At 42.1% G+C, this 23,900-nt stretch overlaps 1 protein-coding gene across 11 annotated transcripts in view; it reads left to right on the top strand.

Annotated features, from left to right (window-relative positions):
* The window catches only part of LOC118369399 (LIM domain-binding protein 3-like), a 65,942-nt gene extending 42,419 nt beyond the window's left edge, over positions 1-23,523 (top strand). For 6 of the 11 annotated variants that reach the window (XM_052498477.1, XM_052498476.1, XM_052498484.1 and 3 more), the window contains 8 exons: positions 1,320-1,486; positions 1,611-1,647; positions 16,824-17,152; positions 17,252-17,633; positions 17,752-17,932; positions 18,050-18,170; positions 18,404-18,519; positions 18,641-23,523. In XM_052498477.1, coding sequence (XP_052354437.1) covers positions 1,320-1,486; positions 1,611-1,647; positions 16,824-17,152; positions 17,252-17,633; positions 17,752-17,932; positions 18,050-18,170; positions 18,404-18,519; positions 18,641-18,730 — 1,423 coding nt within the window. In that variant the 3' untranslated portion in view covers positions 18,731-23,523. Of the gene's footprint in view, positions 1-1,319; positions 1,487-1,610; positions 1,648-2,257; positions 2,702-7,955; positions 8,106-16,823; positions 17,153-17,251; positions 17,634-17,751; positions 17,933-18,049; positions 18,171-18,403; positions 18,520-18,640 lie in introns of those variants that run through there. The other 5 variants (XM_052498487.1, XM_052498485.1, XM_052498486.1 and 2 more) reach the window with 3 other exon arrangements.
* Positions 23,524-23,900: the final 377 nt, after the last annotated feature.

Below are 23,900 nucleotides of genomic sequence, written 5' to 3'. Positions count from 1 at the left end.
CACTCTGATTGGAGATTTTGTTACCCATGGCAATTTTCTACACGCCACCAATTGGCATAGTTTGTGGGTTGATGGAATGATGTCTAGAATTGCCGGATGTTGCCTCTACACCGTAATGCAATGATGACGTCATAGTTTGACGGGAGTCGATTGCAGAGCAGCTGTTTGTCGAGGACATCACTATAAGTATGGTGTTTTGATATTCAGGGATTGTGGGTCTTTATCAATGACTGATTACTAACAAACAATTTTTCATTCCGTTGGAAAATTGTGCTGAAATTGTATTGTGATTGAAATGCATGGAAAACAGACATGGATTAGTAGTTTTCATGCCAAACAAAGATTTTGTTTTTAGAAAAGCAGAGTTGTGTTGCAAACCGATATTGCTCAACAGGTCAACCACAGAATCATTATTTTGTTATTTTGTTATTTTTTTAAATTATTATTATTGTCTTGGTATAGCAAACCGTTTCTTAGGCGTCCACTGCCCTGCTGGCTACACAGGGATAATTTATGTTTCAAGGCTCTCTGTAAAATAGATTTTATTGTCAGCTGCGACATTATCACAGGTCAGTAGTCTCTTGTATTGCAAAAGAACTGCATGATTTATATGGATATAAAAAGGAAATGAACGGAGGACGAACACATTAAGTGCTGGCCTCAATACTCTGAACTTCCCAATCAGTAATGTGCAACTGACCAGCACTAGCTATGCCATATACCAGGAACTATACTAGTTTAATAATGACACTAAACTGAATGTTCTGAGCTCTTTCCTCCTGCTAGAGGTACAGTATGTGTATTTTTATTTTATGAAATTAGATTTCTGAAATATGCTGTTGAGAAAAGATGCCACAGGGTTTGTTATGTAGCCATAGTGCTTTGCGTGCAAAGCTTCTGCAAATAGGGAACTATTTGACAGCTTTTTACCATTTTATCACTGGTTTGTGTGAGCAGATGCTGCTTTTCAATGTCCAGTTTTTAGCTCCTCTCTTGCAGCTCCCCTTATGCAAGACCGAGCCTGTTTTTTACATCTCAAATTAAAGTGAAGAGGGAGCCTTTGAAATAGATCCTCTCCCCATTCTCCTAAATGCTCCTTAGTCATCTAAGTAGGCTACAAAGGTTAGTTATAGTACTTTATATGTATACACTCAGACATACCCCAGTAATAAAAAATCACCACCAGACTGAAGTTTGTAACACTGTGATCAGAATTCGATTAACACCCCACATTTCCTATTCGCCCTGATTGCTGTCAGGCTATGGTGGGCATGAATTAGTGCCAGTGTGACGAGCCAGCTCTCTCTCTGTGGTTCCAGTTCGCTCCCAGTAAAAGATGCTCAGGTAGACAGTGCCTCCCCAGTTTATCAGGCTGTGATCAAGACTGCAGACAGGGACACGGAGTTGAATGACTGGGCCCGCAGCTCCTCCCAGGTGCAGTCCAAGTCCTTCCGCCTCCTCGCCCACATCACGGGAACGGAGTTCAGTAAGTGGTGCTGCTTTTCTATTTCTATTCTGTTCTTGTTTAATTTAGTTTAGTCTACCCCTCTTACCCTGCCACACACTCAGTTACTGATGGTTCTTCTCTCTCTCTCTCCGTCTCCGTTTAGTGCAAGACCCAGACGTGGAACATCTGAGGAAATCAAGGTAGGCAGCTAGCAGCAGCGACCGGTGTGGCCTAGCAAAAAGGCTGTATTTGGTAATTGCCCCAGATGATCCCAGAGCAGAGTTTCTGCTGTTAGCTAGTGGTCAAGGGTCACTGAGTCACTCAGCCCTACCAAAGGGCCCAGCTCCACACCACTCTCTGTGGTGAACTTGAAGGTTAGAGTGTGAGTCATGTGCTGCTGAGCCAACCGTGAGAATAGCATGAGGTGTTTCGACGCTGCAGTCCCCCTCACATGGATTACGGATAGCCCTCATGATGAGCCGTCTGTTAGACTTCTCTAGCTGAAATACCACGTAACGTGTTGCTGCCACACACACAGAGCAGAAATATCCCTTTTTGTTTCTTCATGAGGCATTTCTCAAGCCTGGGCTTATTCCCTGATACAGTATGGTGCAGGACATCATAGAGCCAACCAGTGGGGTTGTGTTGATTTGTGTTTGTTGAGGATTTGGGAGCCCCCAGTGCACTCTGACCCTCACAGGACTCAGGCAGGGGAGTGGAGGCCACAGTCCCTAACCCGTCTCTCACCCCCCCTTTCTTCCTTTCTCTCTCTTCCCCCCATTTTTCTTTCTCTCTTTCCTCACGCCACAGGGAAAAGTTTGACACGGAATTTAAAGGTCCACGTTTTGCCAAATTGAAAAATTGGCACAATGGCCTGTCTGCTCAAATCCTTAACCTGCCAGAAAAAGCCGTGGTTTAAAATATGTGTCAGACCGAACGTAACTGTAGCAACCAGAGAAGTGCAGAGCAGGTAAAACAGTTGGACTGTGAGTGAGGAGAAGGTCAGGCTAAAGATACTGGAATGTGAGTTCGTGGAAAGAGGGTTGTTCAATACTTGTTGATCACATGTTGTAATGAAGATTTTAGCCCAATGTCATATTCCCTTCTTATTTTGGCTATTTAAGTTGATGCTAGCTTTCTAAAGTAATTGCAGCTGTATAAGAAAGTTGTATTATATTTCAACCCGTAAATTATCACTATTTGAGTTTGACATTGTGATAAGTATGAATAAAAACAATGCCACTAAATAAAAAATGTTCCTTTAGTTGCTTTCATATCAGATTGTTACTCTGAAAAGAGAAGAGATGATGTTTTGATGTAGCAGTTTACAGGCTTTAAATGGAAGTTATGGAGGAAGTAGTTGCCTACCTTTATAGCATAGCAACCCAACACCCTCTTAGAGACAATAAACAATTATACATATGAGTCATCACAAACTTCAGTTTTTTTATATATATATATATATTTATTAACTTTCACAGGAACCATTTCACCAAGGAACCATTAAATAGAACTTAAACAAGATATCAAGGGTCCAGTTAAGGATAAACAATTCCCCCATATCAGCAAACGTCGTATTGAATCTCAAGATGAATCCCTCACCGATGAAACATGGCGTGTTTGTTTCCTTATCCCCGGGCTCTGACTCATTGGAATGTGTGGAGAGCAGCAAACCCTTGCAGCCAATGAGAAAGTGAGGAATTTGAGATTTTCCCAGAGAGGATGAATGGCATAAAGTAAACTAAGGATAATTAGGAGTGCTGCCTGCATTGTGCAATGCACTGCTCTTTAAACATATGAAAAGGGATAGGTTCCAATCTGGCTCATGGCCAGGTGGCCACGTGATTACGAGTATGACTTCAATCAGAAGGGAAATGATTGGATTCCATATTGACCATGACCTTGCTTTTGACATCAATCAGAGAAGTTCACCCATTGTCTTTGACGGTAATCCTTCAATTTCATCATTGGTAATTGAAAAGTTTTGAATAGCTGTTTTCTTTTCAGCTACCAAGGGGCAGGGCTATTCACTATTTAAGCAAGTTGGTCAAGGATTTTTTTCCCCCACAGAAGCTCCTGATAAAGGCCTTTTGGCATTTGAGCTGTTATATACACAACTTGACCTAGAAAGAAACGGAGAGATTTGATATCAAGCGGGTGGCTTTGCAAAACCTTTTCCATACATAATTCCAACCTACTGTATGTTGCATCATGTCAAGTGTTTTGTAAGATATCTATTACAAATACAATCTCAAAGCGATTGTTTAATGTTATCCCGAAAAGTTCTTCAGAAACACTGTAAAAATAAACCAGGCTAATTATCACATGACTCACAGAAGGATGAACTGACGTGCTTCATTGGTACACCTTTAGAAAACAGGGCTTTGTTCCTCTCCACACATGCCATTTAGTCTGTTCCACAGGGCCATTTTTTGTGTAATTATTGTACTGAACTCAGCCATCATTAGCTCTAGTATAATCATGCCATCAATTGTTAGCAATTGTTGATCGTCTGTTATTACGTAGAAGCAGTATTATATCAATGGTCTGTCCATGAGGCAAGAGTCTCTGTAGCTGCTAACTATAAGGAGGTCAGATGTGGCTGAAGTTAGGGACTATCATATCAGGATTCAAGCACAGCCGTCAGACAACACCCTGTTGGGTTTCGTCCCATCCTCCTGCATAAGAAAGGCGAAAAGGAAGTCAAATATGTGAGTAGTGAGAGTCGGCGAGGCGATGTTTGAAGGTGTTGAAAGCCCTTTGAAAGATAACTCTGCTTGTCTGGTTGTAACATTAGGGGAACTGGTGTTACTTAGCTCTGCTGTGGGCTGATGAGTGGATTATTACTGGCCGTTTGTAACTGTTGGAAATCTCTGCTAACTGCCTCTTCCCTGCCTGGACATGCTCCTTGGCATCATTCCTCCTCCCCCTTCTTCTTCACCTCCCCTGAGGGATATTTCCACCTGCATGCAATGCATGCTGGGTAGACAGTGTGTTTGCACTGGAGTGCCTCTGGGTGGCTGACCCCCTCTCGCCATTCATCACGCCTCCTCTTCCTCCTCTATCATACTCAGGCCTCAGTCTCCGCCCCACATACAAGATCTCCTTCTACACTTCAGTTCCATTCAGTATTCTGCTCCTCCTATCCCTCACTCCCTCTTTTTTTTCATCACAGATTCTAGAACTGACACACCAGACATCCCAAAACATCAGGACCTGCGCCATTGCTTTGCATCACATTTCGGCACATCACTCCATAGCTATCTCATCCCACCCTCAACTCCAAATTAGTGGAAAGTAATTTGGTGTGTGTGCTCAGTTCCCGGCAGGATTTGTGTTTTTGCAGTTTGTGACTTCTCGGACCTAGGGCTCATTTTTGGGACCTAATGCTCATTTTAGGGTCCCGGGGCTCACGTGACTTCCTATTTTCTTAATGATTATTTTTGAAAATTATAATGTTTTCAAAAGCCTCAAGGGCCCAACTAGTTGTCTCAATATTATAGCCTCTAGCTTGTGACAGTAGGCGATAAGAAGTTATGTTGTAGGTTTAATTCATGGGACTAATGACAGTTTTTGGCAATCAAGAAGGTAGAGTTAATGTAGACCTACCGTACGTCCCGTTTGAGAACCAGGTAAAGGGCACAGAAGGTGAGGGGTACCTGTGGACAGCTATGTGTTTGTGTCTGTCTTCATGTTGTGTGTCTGAATCATTGTGTTTCCTTGTGTTTAGTCTTGCCTGTATCACCTGTCAGTCAGTGTCTTCCTCATCTACGACAGCTCTCCAGTAACCCATCCATCCCCCTCCCTCAACCCCCTCCCACGAATCCTAACCTCTATGGTTAAAGCGTACTACTGCTTTGATGTACAGTAGACAGCTGAACATGGTAAAATACATACCTGTTTGATGTCTCTAAACCACCTAGTACTAGACCCATTGCTCGTTCCTTGACTATCTGTAATCTCAATTCTCATCCTCCTAATTGCCTGTAAGAGCACGCACCAGTCTCTCTCTCCCCCTTGCTAAAGACTCCCCTGCCCTTGCACTTGCCTGCCCACCTCACCAGTATCATGCAAACACACGCCAGTGTTTGCCTACCTACCGCGGAGTGGTCTCTCCCAGAGAATGAGGAGCAGAGTGAAATGGTACGCGAGGTGTCAGGTTGCCTGCCTATGGAGCTGCCTTACTAACCCAGCTGCTTTAGTGGGAGAGATCACAATTTCCCTATGTTGACAGTTGTGCCAAGCAGATGTTACCAGTGGGGGGGGGGGCGCTATACATTTGTTACCCTTTAAAACTATCCTCAAATTAGTGTCCTCAAGTTTTTCCCTTCCACGGTGAGATAAAGTGAGAAATGAAATGGCGTCATTTAGTTTACGGATCAAGTATTTCAAATTCCAAACTGTTTATAGATCATTGGCAGATGAAAGAGTGGTGCATGTATGCAATCTTCTATTTTGAACATCTCTGTCAGGTGTGGCCTCTTTCTATTTCTATGTAGTTCCCCTTGTGTTGTTAATCTGAGGCACCAGATTTTGACTTCAGCCTTCAAAGCACACTATCCATAATCTGCCCCTAACTTGAAACAGTCATTCCCCCGGAAACATCTGGAAATACATCCCAGCAATTCAGCCAATGCAATCTATTAATCCTGCATGAAGAGGGTAAATGCGTTTTTTGAAGGCCAGTGTCCTCAGTGTGTACCTAATGACCTGCCCAGAATGCCCAGTTATGTAAACCCCTTGTTGTGAGGCAAGTCTGTCTGTGTCTGTGTACATGGCTGTCTGCGTTCAAATAGAGATCCAGTGGTATTGAAGTTAGATGTCTGTACCTATGCCAGATGAGTTAATGTAACTTATGGCCGGTTGAAACACAATTGAGAGGGGTTTCCTACACTCCCATCTGCTAAAAGGGACTTTGTTGAGGTCTCTCTAGGGCTCTTCAACCCAGCTGCTGGAGAGCCCCCCTCCTGTAGGTTTTCAATCCAACTCCTGTTTTATAACAAACCTGATTCAGCTTATCAACCAGCTAATAATTAAAATCAGGTGTTCTAGATTATAATACTTTATCCTAGTAATAGGTTTCATTGGTTGGATTCAGAAGTAATTGAAGATAGTGGCTTTTGTATCTGTGTGACTGTGGCCTGTCCTGTCCTTGTACCCAGCCTCAAAGGCACTTCCTCTGTTAACTGTCCCTCAAACTGAGAGCATCTACCACCTGTCTATTTGTGCTGATCCTCCCACCTCCCATGCCAACACTCCACTCCTCGCTCCACACATCTAGCTGTGAGACACACCATAGACAGACCCACTATCACCACAACCTAGGAGCACTTGCTAACCTCCAAAGTTCACCACAGAAAGTGATGAAGGGTTAAATGACCGCCTGAGACCACTGTTTCCTGGTCAGATTGATGTCCAGGAGAGGAGGTCAGGGTGCTGGAAGTGAGTAGGGGTCAGCCATCGGTCTACCACCACCAGGCCTGTTGCTGCTAGATGCCTGCCACCCTCTCTGTCCCCCAACCTGCACCAGCCTGGGTAGCTCCCCCTGGGCATTGCATTCATTCCGTTCTCCCCAATCCTCAACCCCACCTTCTCTCACAGTCATTCACTTAATGTTTTGGCCTCATGTCAAAGTCAGCTGTGTTTAAATGTCAAGATCTGGGGAGCCGCCACTGTTCATTTTCACTCATGTTTAAAAGTAAATTCACAAATGTTCTGTAGCGTACACTCATTGATTAGGCCATGTGTTCATTTTTCTCTCCTTTTTGCTGTTGTTGGTAAATACTCTGTTTAATCCTTTTCCCCAACAGAGTTTATGGCTGAAACTCTCCCAACACCTTAGATTGTCTCTGATTATATTATATTAGTATGATACACTATACAGTTCCAAATCAATGTGTAATGCACTGTGTTAATTGCGTAAGGACTGTGTATGTCAAGCATATAGTGAGGTGGTGCCCTCTGGCCCTGGACATGGTTGATGAAGCGCTCGTCTTGACGCAGTTATTTAATCATTCCCCATTATGCTCAATCGATTTCTGCAGTAGCAGCTAGGCAGCTTTCCATTAAGAGTGAATTACAACCAGGTATCACCCCACTCACCCCTGCCAGTCTCTGCTCTTTCTCCAGTGACTCACCCAACATCGATAGTTAAAACATTCGTTTTTATCTTATTATGAGCAGATTGTGAGGGTTTTTTCTTTCCCGCAGAGGTTTTTTTTCCCTCACTTCTGGCACTAAATCCTGATATTGAAAGATGAGGCTGGTGAATAATTGTCATTGATTTATTTTCCTACTCTTTCTCCATTTGTTCCTTGATGGACATCCTTGCTTTGGGCTGAGCAATATCAAGGCTTTTGGTTTTGCATGTGATTGAGGCCATATAACCTTACAGGTCTATTTGTGCTGACATTAACCCTCTAGTTCATATACACACAGCCCTACATATGGATTTCGGCCCCAGGCTACTGATGGTTTTCTCTCAATGCAATTTAACCTCCTTATGCAGTAGCCCTGTTGAGCATGCTCCAGTTTCCACCAGCCCCACACATGTCGCTCTCCCTGCTAGCGCTGCTTCGCCCAATCAGGCAGCTTCGCCTACTGCTGCTTACCAGTCTCCAGAGCCTGCCCCCGTAGACCCTGAACCCACCCCTGAGAGGTAATTCTGTGTGGGTTGAACATTTTTGCCTGTTGTGGTTTTATTGTCCTCCGCCAACTGGGTGCTCTTCCCTTTAATTGGTGTGTAGCTATATTTGTGTGTGTACCTTCGTTGAGGGGGACTGTTTTGTTCTGATGTTTTCCCCGTTTGTCATCTGTTTCGTGATTGATTGAACATTAGATTGAAATGTGTGTTTTTGTTTTCATGTTCCAGCTAAACCGGTAAAAGGTTTCATGAGCAGTATGTGTGTAAGTGGCTAGGGCTTTGGGTTTAGTACATTCACAAGGGAGAGTGTCCATATTCAGTGTCCAAGGTAAGTCAAACAGTCTGATGTTGTGATCACCGGGACTGTGTGGAACCTGTGAGGAGAGAGACACTGGGAAGACCTGACCTCCCATGTCTGTGAGCGGTGTGAGAACAGAGAGCCTCAATGCAGTGGAGTGCTGTAGTCATACAGAGCGAGTCTGCAAAAACCATCATCCTTTAACCCCTAACGCCCTCATCATCATAACCATCCATCCATCTTAATCCTGTTTTAGTTTTTTTGACCAGCCTTAACACAACATATGCCCTGGGCCTGTGCAGGCTGTTGCTTCTGTTGTTGGTCATCACTGCCACTGCCTTGGACTCCTGGATTTGGTTTTTGGACCATTCCGAGCTGTGTTTATACACATGTTTTGGACCCTCAAAGATAACCATGTTTTGGCCTTCACAGCAGATGAATGGTAGTTTGTCCGTAGGATGTCTAATGTTAATAAACGTTTTGTGTCCTATCTAGGGGACCAAGAAAGGCCATATGTATTGACATAATACAAATATAATGTTGACAGTTAATTGAACATACAGTACCAGTCAAAAGTTTGGACACACCTACTCATTCAAGTTTTTTTCTTTATTTTGACTATTTTCTACATTGTGGAATAATAGTGAAGACATCAAAACTACGAAATAACACATGGAATCATGTAGTAACCAAAAAAGTGTTCAACAAATCAAAAGATATGTTATTTGAGATTCTTCAAAGTAGCCACCCTTTGCCTTGATGACAGCTTTGCACACTCTTGGCATTCTCTCAACCCGCTTCATGAGGTAGTTACCTGGAATGCATTTCAATTAACAGGTGTGCCTTGTTAAAGTTAATTTGTGGAATTTCTTTCCTGCTTAATGCATTTGAACCAATCAATTGGGTAGGGGTGGTATACAGAAGTTAGCCCTATTTGGTAAAAGACCAAGTCCATATTATGTCAAGAACAGCTCAAATAAGCAAAGAGAAATGACAGTCCATCATTACTTTAAGACATAAAGGTCACTCAATGTGGAACATTTCCAGAACTTTGAAAGTTTTTTCAAGCACAGTTGCAAAAACCATCAAGTGCTATGATGAAACTGGCTCTCATAAGCACCACCACAGGAAAGAAAGACCCAGAGTTACCTCTGCTGCAGAGGATATGTTCATCAGTTACAGTTGAAGTCAGAAGTTTACATACACTTAGGTTGGAGTCATTAAAACTTGTTTTTCAACCACTCCACAAATGTCTTGTTAACAAACTATAGTTTTGGCAAGTCTGTTAGAACATCTACTTTGTGCGTGACACAATTCATTTTTCAAACAATTGTTTACAGACATATTATTTAGCTTATACAATTCACTGTATCACAATTCCAGTGGGTCAGAAGTTTACATACACTAAGTTGACTGTGCCTTTAAACAGCTTGTAAAATTCCAGAAAATTATGTCATGGATTTAGAAGCTTCTGTTAGGCTAATTGACATCATTTGAGTCAATTAGAGGTGTACCTGTGGATGTATTTCAAGGCCTACCTTCAAACTCAGTGCCTCTTTGCTTGACATCATGGGAAATCAAAAGAAATCAGCCAAGACCTCAGAAAAAGAATTGTAGACCTCCACAAGTTTGGTTCATCCTTGGGAGCCATTTCCAAACGCCTGAAGGTACCATGTTTATCTGTACAAACAATCATACGCACGTAGAAACATCATGGGACCACGTAGCCGTCATACCGCTCAGGAAGGAGACGCGTTCTGTCTCCTAGAGCTGGACGTACTTTGGTGCGAAAAGTGCAAATCAATCCCAGAACAACAGCAAAGGACCTTGTGAAGATGCTGGAGGAAACGGGTACAAACGTATCTGTATCCACAGTAGAACGAGTCCTATATCGAGTCCTATATCGACAGATAGCTTGTGGAAGGCTACCCAAAACTTTTGTCCTAAGTTAAACAATTTAAAGGCAATACTACCAAATACTAATTGACTGTAATGTAAACTTCTGACCCACTGAGAATGTGATGAAAGAAATAAAAGCTGAAATAAATCATTCTTTCTAATATTATTCTGACATTTCACATTCTTAAAATAAAGTAGTGATCCTAACTGACCTAAGACAGGGAATTTTTACTAGGATTAAATGTCAGTAATTGTGAAAAACTGAGTTTAAATGTATTTTGCTACGGTGTATGGGAACTTCCGACTTCAACTGTAACTGCACCTCAGATTGCAGCCCAAATAAATGCTTCACAAGAGTTCAAGTAACAGGCACATCTCAACATCAACTTTTCATAGGAAACTGGTTGAATCAGGCCACTATGGTAAAATTGTTGCAAAGAAACCACTACTAAAGGACACCAATAAGAAGAAGAGACTGGCTTGGGCCAAGAAACACGAGCAATGGACATGAGACCGGTGGAAATCTGTCCTTTTGTTCTGACGAGTCCAAATTTGAGATTGTTGGTTCCAACCACCGTGTCTTTGTGAGATGCAGAGTAGGTGAACGGATGATCTCCGCATGTGCGGTTCCCACAGTGAAGCATGGAGGAGGGGGTGTGGGCGTGCTTTGCTGGTGACACTGTGTCAGGGATTTATTTAGAATTAAAGGCACACAGCATGGCTACCACAGCATTCTGAAGCAATACACCATCCCATCTGGTTTGCTCTTAGTGGAACTATCATTTGTTTTTCAATAGGACAATGACCCAAAACACACCTCCAGGCTGTTTAAGGGCTATTTGATCAATGAGAGTGATGGGGTGCTGCATCAGATAACCTGGCCTCCACAATCACCCGACCTCAACCCAATTGAGATGGTTTGGGATGAGTTGGACCACAGAGGAAAAGCAGCCAACAAGTGCTCAGCATAGCATATATGGGAACTCCTTCAAGACTGTTGGAAAAGCATTACTCATAAAGCTGGTTGAGAGAATGCCAAGAGCATGCAAAGCTGTCATCAAGGCAAAGGGTAGCTACTTTGAAGAATCTAAAATATATTTAGATTTGTTTAACACTTTTGTTTTTGGTTTCTACATGATTCCAACTGTGTTATTTCATAGTTTTGAAGTGTTCACTGTTATTCTACACTATTATTCTAAAATAAAGAAAAACCCTTGATTGAGTAGGTGTGACCAAACTTTTGATTGGTACTGTATCTAACACATCTATTAGGGACTATCCAAATAGTGTTGCTTTATTTTTTCCATTACAGTGTAGTATTTCAGAGAGGGTTTAAGATTGTATAAGAAATTCAAAGTAATCAATGTGTATGTGGAGTGAGCCCTAAACCGTCTCTCAAACCTCTCTTGTTGACTCTCGTCAAGAAACTAGGTTTAGAAGCAAGGGCCACCTCCCACCCGGTTCCGAACCAGCACTTTGCCGAAACGAAAGTCCTGTCCTCGGGTTTCCGAACTGAGCACCTGAGGTATACACGCAACATAACAGACTGCCACAGTGACTGACAGACAGACTGACCACATCACAGACAGGTGGTGTGCGGAGTTGCTTAGGTATGTGTGGAATAAAGGGACAGGAGAGTAAAAAACAAACATGTAAACTTTTACTGGGGAGTGGGACACTATCCGGATCAAACGAGCAAGGCCATGACTGCAGCATTGCTTTATTCACATTGGCTATGTTTCATAAGAAAATACAAATAATTATATCTGAAAAGTGGTGCAAAATGAACTGCAACAGCCCCCAATTGGAAACATGCTATTGAGTGCAATTAGGTCTGCGCAACTGTTTTGCTTGCCTGCACAGGGACAAACTTCTTTCCAATGCTCTTTGAATTAGCTCTCTCCATCACAGCTGAATGGAAAGGAAAAGGTCCACGAGGTTTGATGTGCAGAATGTACACTGCAGACTGCTTAAGTACACTGTGTAAGCTCGTGGGGGTTTGGCAGCATTTGCGATTGCTGACTCAAGTTTTTGTTTGACTAATTTGCACCTCTTCCTCCACAATGTCAATAGTCACTTCACAGCATTAATGGTGAAATATGTTTGACCCAAATATAAAAATGCCTGTTTAATGCAGAATGTAGCTAACATTACTCTGAAGTAGTATTTTTGACATTCCATCTCTGATCTGGAATTTGCAGGTCAACCAGTTTCTTAAATGAACAAACGCACAAAATCCCTACAGGCCCATTCAAGTCTGGACCTTTGCATGCCATAGTAAGGAGAAGCATACTCTTGGAATTGGCATTTATGGGGACTGTTCACCCTGTGAAGGCAACACAATTATTGATATGACAGTAGCTCACTTGGTTGAGCACCTAGTAGTCACAGTTGGAGATCGCACCACATCGAGTGATGATGGTAGCTCCTCTATCCCACACTCTTCCATGCTCACTCTGCATGTCGCTGCTCAACTGCGAGCTCACACACTGGCTGGACTCATTATGATTTTGGGGGATAGTTTGTCAAAGAACAGCAGTGCGTGACACTTGAATGTCAATCACAATCATTTGTATCCTGCAAATCAATGATGAACTCAGCAAGAAAAAAATATCTCCTCTCACTTTCAACTGCGTTTATTTTCAGCAAACTTAACATGCGTAAATATTTGTATGAACTTAACAAGATTCAACAACTGAGACATAAACTGAACAAGTTCCACAGACATGTGACTAAAATAAATGGAATAATGTGTCCCTTGACAGAGGGGGGGTCAAAATCAAAAGTAACAGTCAGTATCTGGTGTGGCCACCAGCTGCATTAAGTACTGCAGTGCATCTCTTCCTCATGGACTGCACCAGATTTGCCCGTTCTTGCAGTGAGATGTTACCCTACTCTTCCACCAAGGCACCTGCAAGTTCCCGGACATTTCTGGGGGGAATGGCCCTAGCCCTCATCCTCCGATCCAACAGGTCCCAGACGTGCTCAATGGGATTGAGATCCGGGCTCTTCGCTGGCCATGGCAGAACACTGACATTCCTGTCTTGTAGGAAATCACACACCGAATGAGCAGTATGGCTGGTGGTATTGTCATGCTGGAGGGTCATGTCAGGACCCTCTTTAGCGTCTTAAGTTTTCATAACTGTGACCTTAACAGCCTACCTTAACAGTCTGTAAGCTGTTACGGTCTTAACGACCGTTCCACAGGTGCATGGTCATTAATTGTTTCTGGTTCATTGAACAAGCATGGAAAACAGTTTTTAAACCCTTTACAATGAAGATCTGTAAAGTTATTTAGATTTTTACGTATTATCTTTGAAAGACAGGGTCCTGAAAAAGGGACTTTTATATGGCTGTGATGCACCATTCTAATCAACTACTGAATGGATAACTAGTGGCAACAGGCAATAGCAGCTGTTGATAGATGTACTGCTTAAAAGTGCAATGGCTGAAAAGGTCAAATGATGTAGAATTTGGTACTCATGTGAACATTTTAAATGGGACTCACACAAAGGAGGACCATCGTATAAATAATTGTATATGCTCGTAAAATACCCTCATCCGATTTGTAAGTGTCTAGTGAGGATAATATTAAATCATTGGTTAGTTTTGCATAACAAGGAGTATGGTACATATTACTCCCTCAGTTTGTGTCGTTCAGCCAACCATTGTCATTTTTGTTTTGTATAAACAGCGGGCTTAAATAAGGAAACACATCCATCCACCCTTTAGTTTTAATGTAATAGTGGTACTTTATAGGGATCTCCTGGAGCCAGTGTGGTGACCACAGTTGCTTAAAACTGTGAACGTTATATCAACTTATGATGTGCAGTGGTGGAAAAAGTACCCAATTGTCATACTTGAGTAAAAGTAAAGATACCTTCATAGAAAATGACTCAAGTAAAAGTGCAAGTCATCCAGTAAAATATTACTTGAGTAAAAGTCTAAAAGTATTTGGTCTTAAGTATCAAAAGTAAATGTAATTGATAACATGTACTTAAGTATCAAAAGTAAAAAATATTTTCAAATTCCTTATATTAAGCAAACCAGACGGCACGATTTTCTTGTTTTTTAATTTTATGGATAGCCAGGGGCACACTCCAACACTCAGACATAATTTACAAACTAAGCATTTATGTTTAGGGAGTCTGCCAGATCAGCGGTAGTAGGGATGTTCTCTTGATAAGTGCATGAATTGGACCATTTTCCTGTCCTGCTAAGCATCTGAAATGTAACACGTACTTTTGGGTGTCAGGGAAAATGAATGTATGGAGTAAAAAGTACATTATTTTCTTTAGGAATGTAGTGATGTAAAAGTTGTCTAAAATAAAAATAGCAAAGTACAGATACCCCCAAAAAACGACTTAAGTAGTCTTTTTATCAAGGCACAAGGCAAGACCCAAATGCAGACACAGGAGGCAGAATGGTCATGCAGGCAGGTACAAAGTTATGAAACAGGCAAGGGTCAAAACCGGGAGGGCTAGAAAAGGGAGAATGCAAAAAGCAGGAGAATGTGGGAAAACACTGGTTGACTCAGAAACATACACGACGAACTGGCACAGAGAGACAGGAAACACAGGGATAAATACACTGGGGAAAATACGCGAAACCTGGAGGGGGTAGAGACAATCACATGGACAGGTGAAATAGATCAGGGCATGACACTAAAGTATTTTTACATAAGTACTTTACACCACTTGTTTGAAGTGAATTTATCTCGCCTGCATGTTCGTGTATTTGTGAGAAGTGGGTCCTCTGGCTCACCTTACAGATTCCTAATATTGATGTCATTGTTTTTTCTTTCATGTGGATTGGATGTGTTAACTAATGTTGCAAGGCGTGTTGGCCTTTGCAATGGAGCCAGTTGTAGTGGTTGTGTGCAGAGTGTAGAATATGAGTGGTGTGTGTGTGTGTGTGTGTGTGTGTGTGTGTGTGTGTGTGTGTGTGTGTGTGTGTGTGTGTGTGTGTGTGTGTGTGTGTGTGTGTGTGTGTGTGTGTGTGTGTGTGTGTGTGTGTGTGTGTGTGTGTGTGCAGTATCATATATGGTTTCCTTGATTGATGGTGATGAATACAAATATGGTATATAGGAGCAGAGCTGTGTATCAATTTCATTTGGTTTGGCAGTGTTAGGGTCTTGGATTTTCAGAACCTGTTTTATTTGTCTCTCTAGGACATACATTTTTCCTTTGTGAATGTGTGCTCGCACAAAGGTATTACTATGAAACCAAGTTCACCAACACCTCAAAGGGACTGCTGATTGGGTGCCGCCCTCTTCAAAAGCTACACAGCTGACTATGTGGTCAAACTAGGCTGGCTGACTAGCAGTTAGCATGAAACAGATGCGATCTGATAATGTTACAATTTATGAGAAATCGGATGATTCTTGATTTACACCCCATCTTAGAGTAAACAATGGAGAAGTTAGATGGAAAAATCTGCAAATTAAATATTTAAAAACTGGATGCCATTATTGGTAATAAACGGCATCTTGCAGGTATAGGTGTACATGACCTTAATCCAAAGAACTGTGTTTGACCCGTTTTTGACCCCAGACCCTTTTCTGTTGCGTTATAGCTATAGTCTGCAACAGTCTGCCTCCGTCTCCAGGTACTTCTGTGGGGAGGCTTATCCAGATGGCACTGCTCATAGAACATCTGGATAGTGTGCTTCCTTCCCTTATTGTCGACTTCACCTTTGAAATAACACACACTTATTCCCCTCCCTCTATTTATAACTCTAAGGATGATAATCATGCTTTGACAGTGTTCATTTAACCTGCGTTTTAACCTTCCCCTTTCTTACAAATGTATCAAAACCTGTTTCTCTCTCCTTTCAAATGAAATCGGTTGGCGGCTCTGTGAATCTCCCTCACTTCTATAACCGAGGCTCTCTGTTCTAACACTGTCTCTCTGATACCAGGCTGTCTTTCTTTCTCTCTCTCTCGCTCTGTGGGTCTCTGCTATATAAAACTCCCACTAACCTTTACGTTAAACATGTCTGGGGAAGTGGAGGAGATCCAGGTAAGATTCAAAACATATGTGGACACAGAGTCAGGAAGGAGATAAGTGGCTGTTCAGCATACTAGGTTTTATCATGAGGCATATTAGTGTTAAAGGGATACGTCAGGATTTTGGCAGGGTCAGATGAACCCGTGGATATGATTTTTATGTCTCTGCATCCAGTACGAAGGAAGTTAGAGGTAGTTTTGCGAACCAATGCTAACTAGCGCAAGGACTTCGAGCCAATGCTAGTAAGCAGTTGTGCTAGCCCTAGTTAGCAACTTCTTTCAAACTACTAGATATCCATGAGTTCATCTGACTCTGGGGAAGTAGATAAAGGGCCTCATTGCCAAGATCCTGAGGTATCCCTTTAACAGTATCCTTATGAGTAACTGGTACTTGTACAGTTTCCTAATTTAGATTTATATAATATATCAATGACAGTTCAGAAAACTTCTGAAGTAATAAGACTAGTAGAGATATGTTTGAATTTAGGTGGTGATGATGTCACTCAGCTTCTTGTTTATCCTTCTGCAGCCTATATGGCCAGGCTCCCCCCATGCAAAAAGCCCCTCCCATGTACCAGGGGCAATCCATGTACCAAGGGCTTTGTATGCAGAAGGGACCTCCCATGCAGCAGGGACCTTCCATGTACCAGGGGCATGCTATGCAGCAGGGACCTCCCATGTACCAAGGACCTCCAATGCACCAGGGACCACCCATGTACCAGGGGCCCCCCATGCACCAGGCCCCGCCTATGCAGCAACATCCCATGCAGCAGCCTCCTCCCATGCAGCAAAGCTCCATCCAGATCCCTGTGGGCCCTCCTCCACCCAAGGTGGTCAGCACAGCCTGCATTGTGCCAGGTAGTTACAGCAGGTGGTGCTGTGTGGCCGTATGTTTGTGTTAATAATATGGTAAGTATGGATAGTGTTGACTTAACCGTGTGTCTCTTTGGGTCATAGCTCCAGCCCCTGTTCCAACCCCAGCCACAGCCCCGGCCGCCCCTGAACCCCCCTCCAGCAGGCCACCCTGGATCACAGACAACTCTTTTGCCAACAAGTTTGACCCCAGCAAGAGCACCAGCACCAGCATGAAAGTGCCCGCTCTACCTCAGAGTGCCCCACCAGCACCGGCCTACATCCCAAACCCTGGCTCCGCCCACGCCCCTCCCTCCTCCCCAAGCCCTGCCTATAATCCCAGCCCCGCCCCCTACAACCCCGCCCCCTACAACCCCGCCCCTGCCCCCTTCCCTCCCATTGCCCGGGGCGTAGCCCAAAGGGCGGAGCGCTTTGCTGCCAATAGCAGCAGAGCACCCCTCTGTGGCGCTTGCAACAACATGATCCGGTAACAACAACGATACACCGTCAGTGGAAACACAGCCACTCAAACAGAAACACAGTGTTTGGCTTCAGAAATGGCCGTTGTCACCCCTTTTGTCCTCATTCGCTATCTGTCGTTACAGGGGACCCTTCCTGGTGGCCTTGGGTCGCTCCTGGCACCCAGAAGAGTTCAACTGTCACTACTGCCACACATCGCTGGCAGACTGCAGCTTTGTGGAGGAGCAGAACGCAGTGTACTGTGAGAACTGCTACGGAGAGTTCTTTGCCCCCACCTGTGCACGCTGCAACACCAAGATCATGGGGGTGAGATGTCAGATACAAACACACAGACATGTACGACACACACAAAAGCGCTTTGTTTAGCCTATGCAACATATAATCACAAATGCACCCAGACAATAACCTTTTGTCCCTGTGCAGGAGGTGATGCATGCTCTGCGGCAGACATGGCACACCACCTGCTTTGTGTGTGCTGCCTGTGGCAATGCCTTTGGAAACAGCCTATTCCACATGGAGGATGGGGAGCCTTACTGCGAGAAAGGTACTTTACGTAAATGGAATGGCACATAATGAAAGGCCACAAATGTTAAATGTTTCCTTTAGAGCCCAAACCAGCTTCTGCTGACATTTTTGCCATAATGTACTCTGTGCAAGCAGCTTCTGCAACTGAACTACATTTTGAATTATACACATAAAGACACAGTTTTTATGCATGTAACTTTGTTACTATTTTCACCATTTGCTAGTGTTTTCAGTCTATCCTCTCTCTTTCAGATTACATTTCACTTTTCAGCACCAAATGCCATGGCTGTGACTTCCCAGTAGAAGCGGGAGACAAGTTCATTGAAGCATTGGGTCATACCTGGCACGATACCTGCTTTGTCTGTGCAGTAAGAATGACTACACAGCTGTACATGTTTCTGATGTATAAAACTGTTATAACTAAGATCTCTGGGAATATAACAAAAATGGATGGTTTGTGAGATTCACAATTCTGTTTGTCTCACACAGGTGTGCCATGTGAACCTGGAGGGCCAGCCCTTCTACTCCAAGAAAGACAAGCCCCTGTGCAAGAAGCACGCTCACGCCATCAACGTGTAAATGCTCCATCTGCAGCCTTATTGGGTGGTGGGCAGGTACTTACGTAGCTATGCCCAAGCCTTGGCAATGAGCCCTGTAGAGGGGGCATTGATCCCAGTGTAAATGATGAAAAACACAAGCTGAAGATGATAGCGGCAAGATTGACCGTCAGTCGTGACAAAATATTAGTTAGGTTTGTGTTTATTAATTTCACTGACAAATGAATTCTAATGTATATTTTATATCAGAGAATTCTGATGTAAACCCTTTGCTATTCCACTGAGTTCCTAGAGGGCCTCAATCCAGGGAGGTTGGAGATACAGCCTACAGACACATGCAGACTGAGTGGAGTAGCAGGGTTCTTCAGTAAATAAGATGCCTTATTTCACAGCAACACTGTGTGCTTTGTTTTGAATGTAAAACCACAAATAGCGAAACACAAATAGCTTGCAGTGAATGTAGTAAGACTGTTTTAGGATTGTATACACTAGATTTAACATAATGCCTCACACTGTGAACTGTTACAGTATATCATGACACATGTAAGCCTACTAATACTGTTGGATTTCACAGAGCTATTATTATACATTATAGTTTAGTAGGTGATATGTATTGCAACTTTGACCGTTATATTATTTATTTACATAGAATCAAATGAAAGCATGGATGTTTATATTGCTGATAAAGCAAAACAAGTTATTGCCTTTTGTTGACAGCTGCATGATACAGAGGTTCATAGTATTATATGAAGTACATCACTCAAACGTTTTCATCCTGGATTCATTTGAGATCCAGTCAAAAAACAATACAAAGATAGCAATATGTTACATTATGATACAGTAGTAACATACATCTTTAGGGATACAGGTAGAAGATGAGGAAACCTCTATTTATGGGGTAGGGAAGTTAGGAGCTTTGGAATGTGTCTCATAAACGTGGAAATCGAGGAAGTACCCTGGATCTTTTTACAGCATGTAAGAGAGACGAGCACTGGCCTGGGGTCTTACAAATACATTTTACGCAGCAAAAGTCTATGCATCCTCTGTATGAAGCGCTACAATTAAACAAGAATTTATAGGAAATATCTGTCAAGGCCAAAAACAGCCATTCACAATCATTTCGCTCTCACTAGCACACACCTTAAAGGTCAGTTGTGACCTTGTGCTTGTGTACAGATGCTTTACTTTGAGTTTATTTTGTACATCTGTGTATTTTCTGTGTTTGTGTATGTATGCATGCAAGAGTTTGTACATGATTGTCAGTGCATGTCTACTGAGGCAACATCAGTATTAGTTACTGTATGTATTTGTGCCACTAGAATAGCAAGTTTTATTGTGATTTGACATAACTCTGAGAACACTAGACTAAGTACTTTTGATATGCGTATGTATGTAGATCAACGAGTAAGGAAAGCATAGTCAGTGCCAGTTCAGAATAAACCTTACATGGTACCATTGAGGGAAACTTGAATTGTTGCTAAATAGTTGTTTAAGCAACTCGTTTTTTTAAAAGTTCAGCATATCGAAACTAGTTATATAGTTTCCAACCACTAGAGTGCAACAGAGTGTTGAAACCATGCTGGCTACTTGGTATGCCTCACACGCTAGTTACTATTTATACATTGTACACTCACTGTATGTTCCCTTGGCCCCACCCCAGCAAACACTGCAAAGCCATTTGTCACCCCATGTGTCACCCCACAGCTCAATGTCAATATTTTTTACAGACCCCATGTGTCAGCCATATACTGTATTGACACTTCCTCCATAATCAGATACATAATCTATATTGTGAATTTTGCCAAGAGGAAGAGGACATAATGCTTAATCAAGATGGGTAGAACTGAAAGTTGATGATAAAATGGCTGTGCATCCCAGTAAGGCCATTTTTAGGCAATGCGATTTTGTATTACCTGGTATCCGAAAGACCTTGTCATCAGCCCAAACTGTCAATATACAGTACCAGTGAAAAGTTTGGACACACCTACTCATTCAAGGGTTTTTCTTTATTTTTACTATTTTCTACATTGTAGAATAATAGTGAAGACATCACAACTATGAAATAACACAGTTGGAATCATGTAGTAACCAAAAAAAGTGTTAAACAAATCCAAATATATTTTATATTCTTGAAAATAGCCACCCTTTGCCTTGATGACAGCTTTGCACACTCTTGGCATTATATCAACCAACTTCAAGAGGAATGCTTTTCCAACAGTCTTGAAGGAGTTCCCACATATGAGGAGCACTTGTTGCCTCCTTTTCCTTCACTCTGCGGTCCAACTCATCCCACACCACCTCAAATGGGTTGAGGTCGGGTGATTGTGGAGGCCAGGTCATCTGATGCAGCACTCCATCACTCTCCTTCTTGGTCAAATAGCCCTTACACAGCCTGGAGGTGTGTTTTGGGTCATTGTCCTAATGAAAAACAAATGATAGTCCCATTAAGCGAAAACCAGATGGGATGGCGTATCGCTGCAGAATGCTGTGGTAGCCATGCTGGTTAAGTGTGCCTTTAATTCTAAATAAATAACAGACAGTGTCACCAGCAAAGCACTGCTACACCATCAAACCTCCTCCTCCAAGCTTCACGGTGGGAGCCACACATGCAGAGATCATCCATTCACCTACTCTGCATCTTACAAAAACATGGAGGTTGGAACCAAAAATCTGAAATTTGGACTCATCAGACCAAAGGACAGATTTCCACCGGTCTAATGTCCATTGCTTGTGTTTCTTGGCCCAGTCTCCTCTGAACAGTTAATGTTGAGATGTGTCTGTTACTTGACCTCAGTGAAGCATTTATTTGGACTGCAATTTCTGAGGCTGGTAACTCTAATGAACTTATCCTCTACAGCAGAGGTATCTCTGGGTCTTCCTTTCCTGTGGTGGTCCTTGTGAGATCTATTTTCATCATACCGCTTGATGGTTTTTGCGATTGAAAGAAAGTTCTTGAAATTTTCCGGATTGACTGAGCTTAATTTCTTAAAGTAATGATGGACTGTCGTTTCTCTTTGCTTATTTGAGCTGTTCTTGCTATAATATGGACTTGGTCTTTTACCAAATAGGGCTATCTTCTGTATACCACCCCTACCTTGTCACAACAGAACTGATTGGCTTAAACACATTAAGAAGGAAAGAAATTCCACAAATTAACAAGGCACACCTGTTAATTTAAATGCATTCCAGGTGACTATCTCATGAAGCTGGTTGAGATAATGCCAAGAGTGTGCAAAGTTGTCATCAAGGCAAAGGGTAGCTACTTTGAAGAATCTCAAATATAAAATATATTTTGATTTGTTTAACACTTTTGGTTACTACATGATTCCATATGTGCTTTTTCATAATTTTGATGTCTTCACTGTTATTATAAACGGGGTGGTTTGAGCCCTGAATGCTGATTGGCTGACATCCGTGGTATATCAGACTGTATACCACACACCCTCGTGCCATATTTCTGAATTCTACAATGTAGAAAATAGTAAAAAATAAAGAAAAACCCTTGAATGAGTAGGTGTGTCCAAACTTTTGACTGATACTGGATGTGGTTCCAATGCTCACTTCTGTAGTCAACATTGGCAATAACACTATAAAACAATAGTGTATCACATATATTACAGTTTTATATAATTTCACAGTCCATTCCCAAATATGACCATAACTTCTCTCTGCTGTTAGTCATTCATTCCATTTAGGTAAGAGGTCTCTCTGGTGCATCTCTGCCCTCTGTATAGAGAGACCATAAGTATCCTCATCATTCACTTCACTCTCAATTCTTCCCTCCCTCCTGGCTAGTTCTCCCTAAACAATCTATGACACACATGTTACTTTGCTATGACACTGTATTAAGATGATCCCTTTTAATGTCAGTTTTAGTTTGCTGAGTGGTCTTATTGATTTTGGTTCACATGTTATTTCTGTATTGCTGTATATTAAACACTTGTAAGGCTGCAAGATGTATATCCAGTGTGTAAAAGGGATTGCTTCTTCTTCCATGTTCTGTGTTTTGATGGGGGAAAGTATTTTTCTAGAGTAGTATTTTTCTTAAAATAGACATACTTGGAATGATATAACAACCACTTAAATCTGATAATTTATTTACTTATTTACATTCATTTGTTTTTGAAGCACTAACTGAAATGTGGCCTTGATCTTTGAGTAGTTGTATGATTTTATTTTTGGGGGCTGGACTGTGTTGGAGGAATAGGATTGTCATTTTTCTATTGTATATTATCAATAACACATTACCTTGTTTCATATCTTGCTGCATTTGTACTTAGAACCATATCGTCTTTATGAACAAGGTATTTGTATGTGGAACATTGATGTATTTGGAGTGTAAAACCCCATATTTCAAATGCCTGGCCTGCGATAACACTAACTATGCATCAAAATAGGAAAATGTTTTATGCATTGCTTTTAGTGAACTGCATTTGACTGCTATCAGAACAGAATTACACGGAGAAAGGATATACATTGAAGATTTTAGATTTGAACAGTAGTCTACTGTGACATGGTATATATAATTGTATGAGATGAATCTGTGCGTGTGTATCAATCTTGGGAAGGAAATGGGCTTGATTTCCTCTCTATTGAGGACATCCTGAATGGACCGTGTTAGAAGGATGGCCTTAATTTATGCACGCTGTGTATTGAATACCATGATCTTATTGTCCTGTATATTGTTCAGTAAAGACTACCAATTACAATTTTTTGTTTTACAACCACACGTTTGCCTGTATTATGGGAGTCAATGTTGAAAGGCTGCTGGTATGAATCTTTGAAATTTGTCAATAAACATTTGATTTCACAGCGTGAATGTCTTTCACCTTGATTTATCGTTCCACCTCATCTCCCTTATTCTTCATCTCCTATCCTCCTCATCACTATCCTTTCCACCCTTTAGTTCTTAATCTCCTTTATCCATGTTTTTGAATCCCTCATCTCCTCACTCGCCCTTTCCACCTTGTTCTCCTTTTTTAGCCTCTCTTTACTTCTCCAGTTTGCAATACTTGTCCAGCCCATTGCCTCCTCCCTCTTCCACGCCACCCTTCTTCTCTGACATATGTCTCTTCCTCTCCAGACTGTTCTATTTGTGAGTAGAATACTGCATGCGTGTGTCTAATTTCATGTCAGAGAAATACGAATACAGTAGATCTGTCCATTTTACGCCAGGGGGCGTTAGAAGTAAT

The sequence above is a fragment of the Oncorhynchus keta genome, chromosome 36, assembly GCF_023373465.1.
Source record: "Oncorhynchus keta strain PuntledgeMale-10-30-2019 chromosome 36, Oket_V2, whole genome shotgun sequence".
NCBI classification, from domain to species: Eukaryota; Metazoa; Chordata; class Actinopteri; order Salmoniformes; family Salmonidae; genus Oncorhynchus; species Oncorhynchus keta.
This window is presented reverse-complemented; position numbering and strand designations above follow the sequence as displayed.